Below are 14,147 nucleotides of genomic sequence, written 5' to 3' on the forward strand. Positions count from 1 at the left end.
CCCATTTGTTAGCCAGGGCATCCAGTACTAAATGACTGTAGTTTGGTCAGTTGTGCTGACCATTTGGTCCTGTCCTCTATCCTAGGCATGTTGGTTAAGGGATCGAAAGCAGTAATATGGATGATGGTGACAATACCATATGTAGTGTACAATGCCCAATATTGCCCACTCACTTGATTCCAAGAGGCTCCCCAGGTAGCCAAGAGGTCTGGGAGAGGAGTGACTTCTTCTACCACTATCTCATCTGGCAAGGGACTAAGGACAGCTGAGGCCATGCCCTCTTGCAAGAAAGATATGCCAGAAAGCTATCTGGTGTCAAGGAGGCCTCAGTAAACATGCTGAGGTTTTGGGATGCTGGTTCCGTGATCTAAGGCCTACTGGGCACCTGGGTACAGAGGGTCACAGGCTCAGGGTCTGTGAGAACCTCTGTTTTGAGGATGGCCCGGTATGTGGCTGACAGTTGCCACGCTAATGGTTTATAATACAAGGCCAAGAAGGGCAGTTTCTTGCCTCGGTAGCCCATGGGCAACTTACAGCCATCATGTGTGGTCCAGAGATGCCAGGGGGCATGAGCAGAGGTTACTAAAGCCTCAACAATGAAGGAACCTCTGGAGACACTACTGGGAGTGTCCAGTGATTTAGACTTGGACAGATTCTAGAGTTTTTTGTTGGAAGGTGCTTTTAGCATTTTGTTAATATAAATTCTTTTAGTAAATTCTGGATTTCTAATTGGATTAAATTGTAAATTGAAACAGAAACAGACATAAAACAAGTTAATATATTGATTGGTTGATGAAAGTGTTGTAACCAGAGGCTCGCAGGAACCTAACCCTGTATTTCCCCTAGGAGCAGTGGTTTAGTAGTCACTGATTCATTACTTGTGGTGACTTTATAGGACATATAGTGAACACACACACACACTGCAGGGACTGATGTTCCTTGGTCAACGTGTGAGAGTACGTTAGGATCACAGTGATGCTCAGGGCCTGTTCCCATTCCCATGCCCTTTGGGAGGAAACAGCCCTGCTGAAGGTCTCAGGTGTGTTGGGTGAGCACGTCAGAGAGCTTTGGAAAGGCCAGCTGTCTGCAGGGCTCTGGCTGGCTACTTGCGTATGCTCAGCCAAGACGTCTCCAGGCTGGAAATCCATGATTAGTGAGAGAAATGCCAGCTCCCAGAATGAACGTCTTTGAGAAGACAGCCTTGAGGCCTAAGAGTGTGAAATGACTTTGTTGGGCGAGGGCCAGAAGGTGCTCTGTCTGTGTCAAGCCATATGCCCAGCCCTAAAAACAGAGGAGTACAAGAGCAAGGTTGACATGGGTATGACAAGAAAATGCCCAGGTGGGGAAATGTGACTTTGTGCTGGAGGGCGTAGACTTGTTAGCTCAGCTCAGGAGGGCAGTGAGGGTGGAAGAGTACTTTTCCTGGGGCAATCAGCTGCCCCTGGAAGGACAGCCACCGACCTGGAGAGCTGTGTCCATTGCTGATTACAAACTGGGGCTCTTTAGGGGGTTGAGGTAATGCATTTTTGAGGGCTGCCCCCTGCCTGCTTCCTCTCCTCTCCACTTCCCAGAATGCCTGCCCCCGCTTCCCCCAGCCCCTCAGCCTGCTTGGTAACATGGACCCAGTCTTTGTGCCCCATCCTCTGGATAAAAGCTGGGGAGGGGGAGGAGGAGTCTTCCTCACTGGGTGCTTCTGGCTGACTCACTGTGGGGAGAGAAGGGGGTGGGGGAGAGAATGTGTACACATATGACTGTACGTGTCTGCATGTGTGCAGGAGAAGGGAAAGCCCTGGAAAGGTGACAGCTGCGGTATTCTCTGCTGTTTGCTCTCTGGGAAGCAATGTGGCCTTCCTGATGACCGGTGACTTCTCTGTTTCAGCAAAATCTATGCAAATGAAAGTGGTTCAGAAGGTCTTGGACAGGATGCTGATGGGATATGGTATCCACCTGAGCCCACATATTGGAGGTAAACCGCTTATAGGCGCTTGAGGGTTGGTTTTTTTTTTTTTTAGTGAAGAATAGTTGATTTACAATGTTGTGCTACTTTCAGGTACACAGCAAAGTGATTCAGTTTTTTATATATATGTATATATCCTTTTTCATATTCTTTTCCATGATGGTTTATCACAGGATATTGAATATCGCTCTGTGTTCTATACAGTAGGACCTTGTTGTTTATCCATTGTATATATAACAGTTTGCATCTGCTAGTCCCCAACTAGTCCCAATCCTTCCCTCCCCTACACCACGCCCCGCCGCCGCCTTGGCACCCCCAAGTCTGTTGTCTCTGTCTGTAAGTCTGTTCCTGTTTTGTAGATAAATTCATGTGTAGACACCTGAGGTTTTTCTGTTAAGTTGAGTAGTGCTGAAACACAGGAAGGCAGCCCACCACGTAAGCTCACCAGTGGCCTTCTCCCAGGCTCTACACCTTTGCCTCTCGAGATCCCACCTTCCTGACTTGCAGAGACCTGCAGTCGGGGTACTCCTGGCCTCCCAACCTCCAGGCCTTTTGCTCCGACCCTGGAATTTCTCCCACTTCTCTGGCTTCACATGCAAGAGGCCTTCTGCTCGCTCCACACTCCCTTGAGAAGGTCCCACAACTGAAGTACACTCCCTGGTGTGAGTGGAGGAGCTCTACCCACAAGTGGGTGTGCAGGCCGGAGGGCGCTGTGGTGCTCAAGGTAGAATTCTCTGCTCCATCTGTCAGGCTCTATGGGGAGGGCACTTGAGCACACCTTCTCTGCACCCCGAGTACTCACCGTATGGAGTGTGTTCAAAACTGAGCACATGGTCTCTGTCCAGTCTACTTCACCTACCTGGGCCCCAGGTGCTTGCCCCTCTGCCCCCCAAGCCTTCAACTCCCACCAGGCTGTATTGGTTCTACCTCCAGAAAACATCCCAACTCTGTTCTTATCTCTCTATTGATCGTGAGCCACCCCCAGATCAGGCCTTGGGCATCTTCCTACGGAATTTCTGCAACAACCTCCCAACCTCTCGTCTCCCTAATATTAGTGTTGGTCCCTCTAATCCATTCAGCACACTGCAATCAGCATGGTCTTTATAAATCAAGCCTGATTATGTCAAGAACTTCTGATGACTTTAGCTGTCCAATAAAATCCAAACCCTTTAGCCTAGCATTCAGATTTCTAGAGCAGAGATGAGAAATGGCAAAGAAACAGAAATACAAACCACCACGAAGGCAATGAGTCAGTTCCTTTGTGTATTCCCTCCTAGCCTTCCCCGTGGAAAGGGCAGCTAGCCTGAGCCACACAGCTTGAAGTGACAGGAAACCTACCCTAAGCCCACAGAACAGGAGTAGTATTCTTTGGCCCAGGGGACACCCAGGAACCCTAAACCAATGACAGAGGAAAGAAAGGGTACATTAATTAGAGGTTCTATGGGAGGTTGAACTAGATAGCAACTCTAAGGGGTTAATGAACACTCATAGTTCATATTTGTGGAAATGAATACAAGTCTTCTGAATATCCGGTGCCTCCACCCTAAAGAGCACTCAGCTGTGAGGATTTGGCACTTGGGGGTAGACCATTGAGGGCATCATGTTTGCCCTGAGAGCTACCTTGAAAACCAAGGCCATTGCCCTGGGCCCTGAGCTTTGGAGGTGGGTCACTTGACTGTTGCTTTCCCTTTGCTGCATTGTTCCCTCCAGCGTGTGAGGGGATAAGGTGTTCCGAGGTGAGTGTGTGTGTACCTAGGGGCTGGGAGGCTGAGGTGGAGAAAGCAGAAAGCAAGCTCCGTCAGTAGCCTTACGTTACAAGGACAGCAGTGGCTCTAGGTGGGGACCTTAGGGAGGAGAGCGAGGGCTAGAGGGCTGGGTATAGGGGAATTCAGGTGTTAGAGCACAGCCCCTGCCCCTTGTGTGATATCGTTTGGGTCAGTTGGGCCAAACACTGGTAGGTGTCAGGGAGTAGCTACCTCATTTCCTCCTTTCCACGTTCTCCTGTACCTCAGCAGAGACTAACAACCACAGTTTAAAAACACCAAGCACATTCTCCCATTGTTTTAAGCAAGATAGCATCTCAGCAGGCATCCAGGGCCAGAAGGAGGGAGCAGGGGCAAGGGCCAAGCTCTGGGGATTGTCAGGTGTGGATAATCTGCATTATCTCTGAGGCACCTCATCACCATCTTTCAGACTCTGATCTATTTACACCTGATGCCTAAGGTGGGAGGGGGTGGGTTACATTAACCTTTTTTTGAATGCAGACCTGGGACATATGAGAAAAAGGGGGTCCCTGGATAGATTTGGCCAAATATTCGATGAAGAGGGAAGTGCAAGAACAACTTTGGACTTTCTTTAGACAGACGGGGGCACCGCAGGCGCTCAGTCTGGGGATGTCGCGCGCGCGCGCGCGTGTGTGTGTGTGTGTGTGTGTGCGTGTGTGCACGCATGCGTGTGCGTGTGTGTGTGTATTTGGGGAGCAGGGAGGCCAGGAGGTGGGGTAGCTGCTCTCTGAATGGAGTGGGTGGCAGGGCTGAGGGAAGCGGAGAACAAAGCAGAACGCTTTGGTGCAAGGTGGGTGTCCTAGGAGGTATCTTCCCTACCTGGCCTGCCACTGCAGCACGCTCTGGAGAGGAAGGAAGCTCAGCCCAGGGGGGCAGGAGAAGAGGAAGGTGAGCATCTGCCAGGGGCCCATAGGTACCACGGGGGCAAGGTTAAAGTTGCTGGGGGCGTCACGCTGGGAGAAAAGAGCACCTGGGTAGAGATTTGCAACTTGATTCCGGAAGAGAGTGAGACTCTAGGAATCAAGGAGTGAACGTACCGGATTACATTTTGAATTGCTTTAATCGAAGGAAGAAAGAGGCAGCAGGAGAATGAGAGCTGACACTGGACAGAGTTGAGTAGAGAAGTCAGGACAGAGAGGATGAGGGATGAGGGTAAAGAACAGTGAGGACAGGAAGGAGAACACTGCCTAGAGATAAGTGGTAGTGTCAAGAGCACTGAAAACCCATTCAAACCATTGCCTGCTCCACGGGCAAGTTGAGCCCGAGTCCATCCCCAGGTCTGTGAGGTTATCAGCCGCAAGCAGGATCCAGGCAGTGGCACCTACCCTGTGAGAGTCACCTGCCATCACACCCATTCCTCTTCTCAAGCAGGGCTTCAGGTAGGTTGGGCCAAGTGCCTCAGAGTTTAGGGACCCCTAGATCTCCCTGTGAGGCCTCCCACTCGACTGAGTCGAACCTCTCTTTGTGTGTCAGGTGGAGGAGAGCCTCAGGGTTTAACCCGTTCTTCCTCTTCCCCCACAAGTTCACAAGCAGAAGCCTTGGGAACTTTGTCCTGTTCAGGTTCAAATAGGAGCTTTATTTTCCCTTGAGAAGGAAGGGGCAGTGAGAAGAGGAGGAGGAGGAGCCAGGGAAAGCTAGCAAAGCGGCTTCCAGTCTGGGCAAGAGAACTGGAAGCCACAGTGTTGTGAAAAGCAGCTGCCTGAGGGCTCTGCCCAGCCCAGCACCTGGTATGACATCGGCACTCCCATATTGTGGAGTGAAGGAATAAATGAGACATTTTTTATTCTTCCTTGCTTCGTCTTTCCTGTGAAGCCTGAACCTGTGATAGACACTGGGGAGAGAGAGAAGCTGGAGCAGTGAAGTTCAAAGAGGAAGGGAAGTGGTTACCCGCACAACTTTTCTTGCCTTCCTGAGCTCATCAGGGAGGACAGTGTTAGGTTATGGAGCTGAGGTCATCACTGCAAAGATGGGATTTAGGCACCCTCTCTGGAGGCTTCTTGTCTTAGTTCTGGCCACTATAACAAATATCCCATAGACTGAGTGGCAACAACAGACATTTATTTCTTATCCTTCTGGAGGCTGGGAAGTCCAAAACCAAGGGGCTGGACATTTTGGTTTCTGGTGAGAGCTCTCTTCCTGGCTTGCTGATGACTGCCTTCTGGCTGTGTGCTCACATGGTGGAAAGAGAGAGAGTTCTGGTGTCTCTTCCTCTTCTTGTAAGGGCACTAATCCCATCATGGGGAGCCCACCCTCATGACCTCATCTAAGCCTAATTACCTCCCAGATGATTTTGGAGGGTACGCAAACATGCAGTCCGTAGCACTTTTTTTTTAAAATTTATTTACTTTTATTTATTTTTTGGCTGTGTTGGGTCTTCGTTGCTGCGCGTGGGCTTTCTCTAGTTGCGGCGAACCAGGGCTACTCTTTGTTGAGGTGCACGGGTTTCTCATCGCAGTGGCTTCTCTTGTTGTGGAGCCCGGACTCTAGGTGCATGGGCTTCAGTAGTTGTGGCACACGGGCTCAGTCGTTGTGGCTCGCGGGCTCTAGAGCACAGGCTTAGTAGTTGTGGCGCACGGGCTTCGTTGCTCCGCGGCACGTGGGATCTTCCCGGACCAGGGCTCGAACCCGTGTCCCCTGCATTGGCAGGCGGATTCTTAACCACTGCACCATCAGGGAAGCCCAGTCTGTAACACTTTTAATTTTCCTTTTAGAGATGTTTGGATACTTTAGCTGAGTTCTCACACTGATCAATGCTAGCACATAAGGCGGCCCCTCTGGGCAGGTAAAGTAGAATGAGTTTCCCAGCTTCTGGGCTGCATTTCGGTGCCAGGGCACATGGCTCGATGAGGGGAATGTGGACTGCATTTCAGCTCCCAATTGCTGTTTTAGCTGGGAGCCCTTGGGCAGGGCTCTGTGCTGGCCCTTTAGGGTCCTCCGGATTCCACCAAAAGGGATGGAATTGCCTGAGTGGCACTGAATTTTCTAGAGTGAGACGTATGACCCTGGGATTGGTGGGGTCCCTGGCTCCCTGGCCCTGCTGGGGTTTGTTAACTGTCTTACACAGCTTCCATTCTCTAGAGGCATGTGAGGGGTCCGAAAGGTTGTAATAAAGGACTGTGTTTATGGGAACCCCTGTCCCTACATAGCACACTGCTGGGGCTTGTTCACAGCGACCCTAAATGCTGGAGTCTGGGATTTGCCCTAACACAGAAACCCATTTACTTCTCAGGTGTCATTCAGACAATTATTCCCAATAGCACTTTGCTTTTCTGAAGCATTAGGCTTGGAGTAACACACTTCTCTCTCTGCAGCTCAGTTTCTGGGCAGTTATCCTGCAGTGAAGCCAGCGGGTTGAATGACAGGAGTCACACATGTTTCTATAGCAGCAGTGTGATGTAATACACAGAGAATAATGTGGCCTAGCTGTAGAGCTGGTTAAAGACAGCTGTGAGCCAATAGAAAATAAAAACTTCTTTCTGCACAGTGCCGTACAGTTCACTGTATGGACGTGGGGTCCTGAAAAAAAAGAAACACACTCAACCGCATCCTCACCCATTCACTCACACTTACACATTAAATCTGTAACACATATAAGCATTCTATCCACTTACACAAACACACTCACATGCTGACACATTCACGCACGAACATACTTACACACGCTCTTACATTTTCACATCAGCGTGTTCACACATGCGGACATGCTCACACATTTTTCACACAGGAACATGCTGGTGCATTCACACATAGAGAGACTCATACACTTGCATTCACTCACACATGCTCATGCTCGCACATGGACATGCCTGCATATTTACTGAAAGAAATGTGCTCAAACACATACACACTCACCAATCACTCACACGTGAACAAGTTCACACAAATGAACATGCTCACACGTACGTGCATATTAACTCAGTCACACGCAAGACCATGCTCACACACTGGCAGACACAATAACATCCACTCACAAACTCACAGTCACTCGCACACAGACATGCTTACGTACACTCATACTCACACATCCACTCACACACATGAACACACTGATGCTGTCTCACACACATAAAATAATGCATTCATTCCCACTTGCACGTGAACATACACCTACAGGCTCACAGTCGTTCCCACACGAACACATTCACGCATTCAGTCCCCCATAGGAGCCCATCCTCACATTCATTCACACGAGTGAGCACACTCACATTAACATGCGTATATGCGCAAGCATGCTCACACATTCACTCACACCTAGATGCACTCATGTCCAATCACAGGACGCTCACACAGCCATGCAAACTAAGATGTTAACATTTTCACCAACATGAACATCTTCTCACACACAAAACTGCTCCTCCATTTGCTCACACCCGAACATGTTCATATGTTAATCCACACATGAATACAATCACGTAGTCACATTCATGAATGTACACATAGTAACACACATTTCAATACAATTACACATATTCGAACATGTTCGTTCACTCAGATACCCATATTCACGCATTCACTGAATGAGCATATTCACACTTTAACACACTCAAACACACAAAAACCTTACACATTTATTTACACAAAGGAAAATGTTCACATAACTGCACATCCTTATTTTCGATCACACACACAAAGCTGCTCAGACACTCATGAGCACAAGAAGACATTAACACCATCAAACAAACATATTGACGTATTCACTCCCACGGACTTGCTCACAGATTAATTCGCATATACAGACACACCCGCATACACTCACAACTTCACTTAACATTGTTCGTCGTGCTCACATACATGAACTTGCTTACACATTCAGCTGCACACAGGGAAAATAATTATACATTAATAGCTTCACACACACCAACTTGTTCGTACATTAATTTGTACATATGAACATGCTCCCTTACATGCACATGCTCACACACTCAGATATGAATGAACACACACATTCATTTAAACACAAACACAAACTTTCACACTTTCACATTAACATGCTCAAAACAGAAACGTGTTCAAACTTCCTTTTGCATATGTTCATGCTCAAACACACAAGTATACTCAGACATTCACCCACACGTGAACGTACTTAAACATTAACATTCCCAGACACACAAACGTGCTCACGTTATCTCACGAACAAGTGGACACTCCCACTTTCACTCACATTCGCACATAAACACACACACATTCTCATGGGCTTACATACGGACATGACTGCACACTCACACACACTCACTCCCTACCTCCACTCACACATTCACACATGGACATGCTCTCACATTTATTTAAAACACAACATGCGCACACACACACATCACGCACGCATGAACAAGTTCACACAGGTGAACACGTTCACATATTCACACAGCCTACACGCTCATAAACACACATGCTCTCACATTTATTTAAAAAACAACATTCACACTCACCCCAAAACCACTCATGCACAGACACGGCCACGATCACACTTTCACATATCGACAGGATCATATTCACTCACACAGTCTCTCACGCGCAAACTCACATATACTCACGCACTCACAGTTGCACATAGACATGCTCACATTATCACTTCCACACAAATGAACACACTTTTCATCACACACAAACATAATCACATTGACTCACACAACAGAACACACACATTAACATGCCCCTACACACAAGCATGTTTACATATTCATTAACACACACATGTTCCTATATTCACTTAAACTTGCACTTTGATAATATGCACACATATTTGTATATATATATATATATATTTATATGCTCACGCATTTACTGACACAAACTTTTTTGCACATTTACTCACACACAAATGTACAAAAACACATGTGCAAAGCATAAATTCACCTTCATGAACATACATGATAAGCTTACACATTCATGCAGACACAGGAACATGATCACAGATATATACTCACACAGTCATTTGCACACAAACATGAAGATATTTACATATGCAGACGGTGAACCTGCTCATAAACTCACAGGCACCCTCATTAACACAGTCATGTACATGCATCTGATCAACATTCACACATACACATACACTCATGTGTTGACTCAGAAATAGATGCACACATTAACAGGCTCACAAAAATGAACACGGTTCCACAGTCACTCACTGATGGACATGCTACCATCATGCACATGCTTACAAATTCACTCATACACGTGAACACACAGAAACACACAAACGCACATTAACACACTGACATATGAACAGGCTCCATTCACTCTTACACACAGACATGCTCACATACATCCACAAGTTACACGTTCACTCAAGTGAACCTGCTCACAGATTTACTCCCATTCCTAGACACGCTGACACATGCACACATTCGTTCCAGTACAGATATACTCAATTAACATGGTTAGGCATTCACTCACCCACCCGAGTATGCCTCACATACACTGTGTCACTCATACACTTACTTACGTGCATGAACCTACTTACCCATAAGATGTTCACACCCTCACATGCACAAACACTCAGTCGCCCACACAAACACGGTTGCAAATTCCTTCACCCGCATAGACATCCTTACATATAATCATTCGCACACACACATGAACATGCTCACATATACAAGTGTGATCACTATTCACTCACATCCACAGCGTATTCTTCACATGAACACATGAACACATTCACTGAGACATAAGGAATGCTCAGATACATGCACACAGCCAAAAATTCTCTAACATTGGAGCATATTCACTGACTCACGAGCATACTCCCAACTTTACTCATATGCATAGACACACTCATATATGATCATACCCACATTCACTCACACAAAATCCTCACGTGTCCACTAACCCGTGAACATGTTTGCAAAGTCATTCACATACAGACATTCCTATGTGCTGACAACAGTACACTCAGTTTCACTTATACGTGCATAGTAACATGCTCACAAACAGCAACACTTTCATGCATTCACTTGAACACAGATTTTCTCCAGTCATCACAAAGCTCACACCTTCACACACAGATACACTCAAACTCACAAGCATATTCTCATATTCACAAAAATACACTCACACGTTAACAAGCTTACCCAAATGAACAGTTACACATTCACTCACTCATGAAAACATGCTTACACATGCACTCCCTCAAACTTGCTCATTCACTCACACACACTCATATATGCTCACAGTCACGTACTCATACATTTCCCCACACACAGCACGTTCACAAACAGCATCATACTCATACTCTGACAAATGCATATGCTCACACTTACCATGAAGTTCACACATTTTACCCACACACATAGAGATGCTCAGATATACTCCCACACACACACTTGCACATTAACTCACAGCAACCTACTCCACTTTGACGTGCTCACAAACACACATTCACTCACACACACACGAGTATGCTAACATCCACGCACAGGCTCATGAATTCACTCATACATATGAGAAGTCCCATTTACTTCAACACACAAACTCATATTTTAATAGGCTCCCACGTTCGCTCTCACACCTGTGCTTATATACATGCGCAAGGTCACATTCACTTGCACGACCACGCTCACACACTCGTTTGCTTACAATAGCCGCTCACGTTTCACGAGAATGTGCTGACACACTCAGTCACAGTCACTTACACTTACATACTTACACTCATTCCCTCACATACACGCTAACATGCTCCCAACTAGGAATGTGCTCACACTCACCAAGAACCTCACACATTCACTCACATACACTCACAGATTCATTCATTCAAATACACTAATGGAGTTGACCCTTGAACGACACAGGGGTTAGGGGTGCTGACCCTCCACGTGCAGTTGAATACGTATAACGTATAGTCCGCCCTGTGTATATGAGGTTCCTCCGAATCCAGGGTTCTGCATCTGCGGATTCAAGTAATCGCATATCGTGTAGTACGGTGGTATTTGCTGTTGAAAAAATCTGCATATACGTGGATCTGCGCTGTTCAATCCCCTGTTGTTTAAGGGTCAGATGTACTTTTAAAATGTCAGACACGGGAATTCCCTGGCGATGTAGTGGTTAGGACTCGGCACTTTCACTGCCGTGGCCTGGGGTCAGTCCCTGGACGGGGAAGTGACATCCTGCAAGCCGTGCAGCATGGCCCCCCACCCCCCCAAAAAAATATCAGGCAAATAAACATGCGTACATTTTCACTCACACACACAAACATGCTCATATCCATGCACATGGTCACCTGTTCACTCCTGCATATGAAGATGCACAAACATTTACTTAATCACACAAATAAATTCCTATTAACACACTCATACTGTACTTGAAAAGGCTCACCCATTCATTCTCCAACACGGACATTGTTATGTAAAGTAGCCAAAGATGGCCTCTCTTTCCTTCTTCCAAGCAGGCTGGAACCCATTAGCTCAAAAGCCCGGCCGCACCAAACTCAATTTTTACACATTCATTTGCTTTGAATATATTCCAAGTAAGTAGATTTTAATCCATCCAGAGCTTGAGTGCTTTGCATGCCATGCAGAACTGCAGCCAACGCCTGTTAGCTATAGATAAGATCAAGCCTGTAGTTACGAAAGACCCCACACCACTGAGACCCCACACCACTGCTGGCCTTTGGTACTCTCCGATCCAGAGGCTCCCCATCATGCTACTGAGTGGTATCACCCAAACACACTAGTCCTCTCTCTGAGCCTGCTCTTCCCTGGCATTTCCCCCGCTTTTCTTTCCTGAGTGGTGCTCCCACACGGTAGCCTCTGGCAGTTCTCCTGTTGTTAAGACACTTCCCGTGCATGCAAAGCTGTGAAAGCTTCCTCCAGATAAAGGTCATCTTGTGCTACTGCCACTTTCTGGTGATACTTTAATCTTTGATCAGCCCCTAAATCCCTCGCACTCATTACTTGTGTTGATGAGGAAAGTGGAGGATTTGGGTGATAGTCAAGAAATCAATGTAGGGTCCACCCAGTCAGGAGGACTATCCATTGGCAGAACAATCCTGGACAGTCTTAAGTGGTTGGGACTCAAAATGTGGAACTCCCCCATGTCACTTTGGCATGGCGTTGCTCTGTGCTGTATTACACTTTATCTGTATTTATGGTGTCTCCCTGGGTGTCATTAGCCTGATCAAGCAGCAGCAGCAGTATTTGAGCCAACCCATGCCATTGTAACTGAGTTTTTGGGATCAGAGGCACTGGGCTCCCCACGAAAGATCAGCCCACCCAGCTGGGTCCCTCACTAGGCAGGTACTAGACGTTGTAAGACCTGTGGGCCCACATAGGAAAAGGGGAGGGGTGCGGGCCTCTGGACCAAGAGTGGGCTACCTCTGATCCCATAACAGGCTCCCTGTAGCTGGGCTGGTGATCTGGGGTGCTCTGAGGTGAGAGGACATCCTCATGGCCGGGGCGTGGCTATGGCAGGGAAATGAGTCAGTAAGTCAGAGGCGTCAGGCCGAGGCTGGTCTCTTAGGACATCTTTGTAAACAGCTAGCCTGTCTCTGCCGCTGTGTCACTCTGACCTGCTGTGGCAGATGGCATCTTTCTAGTCCCTTCCCCAAAGGATGTGGGCTAAAGCATTACTTAAAATGACTGACTGCACGGAAGTTAATATTCCAGCTGCTCCCAGGACTTGAAGGAGGTGGCTGTCTTTTTTGTTTTGTTTGTTTTTTTGGCTGCACGGCATGTGGGATATCAGTTCCCTGACCAGGGATCGAACCCGTGCCCACTGCAGTGGAAGCGCAGAGCCTTAACCACTGGACCGCCAGGGAAGTCCTGGAGGTGGCTGTCTTAATGAACACACGCTCCAAACCGCAAGACGTGTCGGGCTCTGTTCACTGTTGTTTTTGCTTGGAGCCTTAACGCCTTTGGAAGTCGAGACAAATTGGAGAACCCTGGGAAAAGAGGTCTGGTGCCCTCTAGAAGGAAAGGCAGTGCAATACCATCCTGACAGTTATTTATCCTCTGTTTTGTTGGTAACCACTCACAAAGTAATAAATTATTGACAGAAAAGACAAAGTAGGAGGGCTAAGGAGGTGAGGTGTGTTCTCAGTTGGAGGAGGAAACATATCCTTTCTCTCACCCATCCCTGAGACCCAGTCTCTCCTTAGGGACGTAGCCTAAGAGCCAAATGAAAAAAGGGCTCTCTGGCTGTATAGAATCTGCTGGACAGTGAGCTCCACCCAGCAGGGAATGTAATTAATCAATTGACTGCCATAACATGGGATGCGAAAATGGTGTCCCTACTGAAGGATCTCACGCAATTAGTGCAGAAGCCAGGAATGGTCCCAGAGGAGGCCTTGGAGATAGATAGGTAGGTAAGTAGGTAGATACTTTGTTGATGTGGATTTTTATTTCTTAGAATGCTGCCCACCCTACGTTAGGCCTCATAGTGATCCTGGGCAAACTCTTAAAGGAAAGCCATTA

General features: G+C 47.4%; 1 protein-coding gene across 10 annotated transcripts in view; it reads left to right on the plus strand.

The window, feature by feature from the left end:
• The window catches only part of LOC309653787 (uncharacterized protein), a 35,733-nt gene that overhangs the window by 5,871 nt on the left and 15,715 nt on the right, over positions 1-14,147 (plus strand). For 5 of the 10 annotated variants that reach the window (XR_014259478.1, XR_014259479.1, XM_082478580.1 and 2 more), the window contains exon 2: positions 1,880-1,966. The exons of 3 other annotated variants lie outside the window; for them this stretch is intronic. Coding sequence is in view for 3 of the 7 variants with exons in the window: in XM_082478580.1 (XP_082334706.1) it covers positions 1,880-1,966 (87 nt within the window). In the remaining 4 variants the exon portion in view is untranslated. Of the gene's footprint in view, positions 1-1,879; positions 1,967-4,614; positions 4,630-12,492; positions 12,972-14,147 lie in introns of those variants that run through there. 2 more of the 10 variants (XR_014259483.1, XR_014259484.1) reach the window with 2 other exon arrangements.

Source organism: Balaenoptera physalus (assembly GCF_965194825.1).
Source record: "Balaenoptera physalus genome assembly, contig: HAP1_SCAFFOLD_1164, whole genome shotgun sequence".
NCBI classification, from domain to species: domain Eukaryota; kingdom Metazoa; phylum Chordata; class Mammalia; order Artiodactyla; family Balaenopteridae; genus Balaenoptera; species Balaenoptera physalus.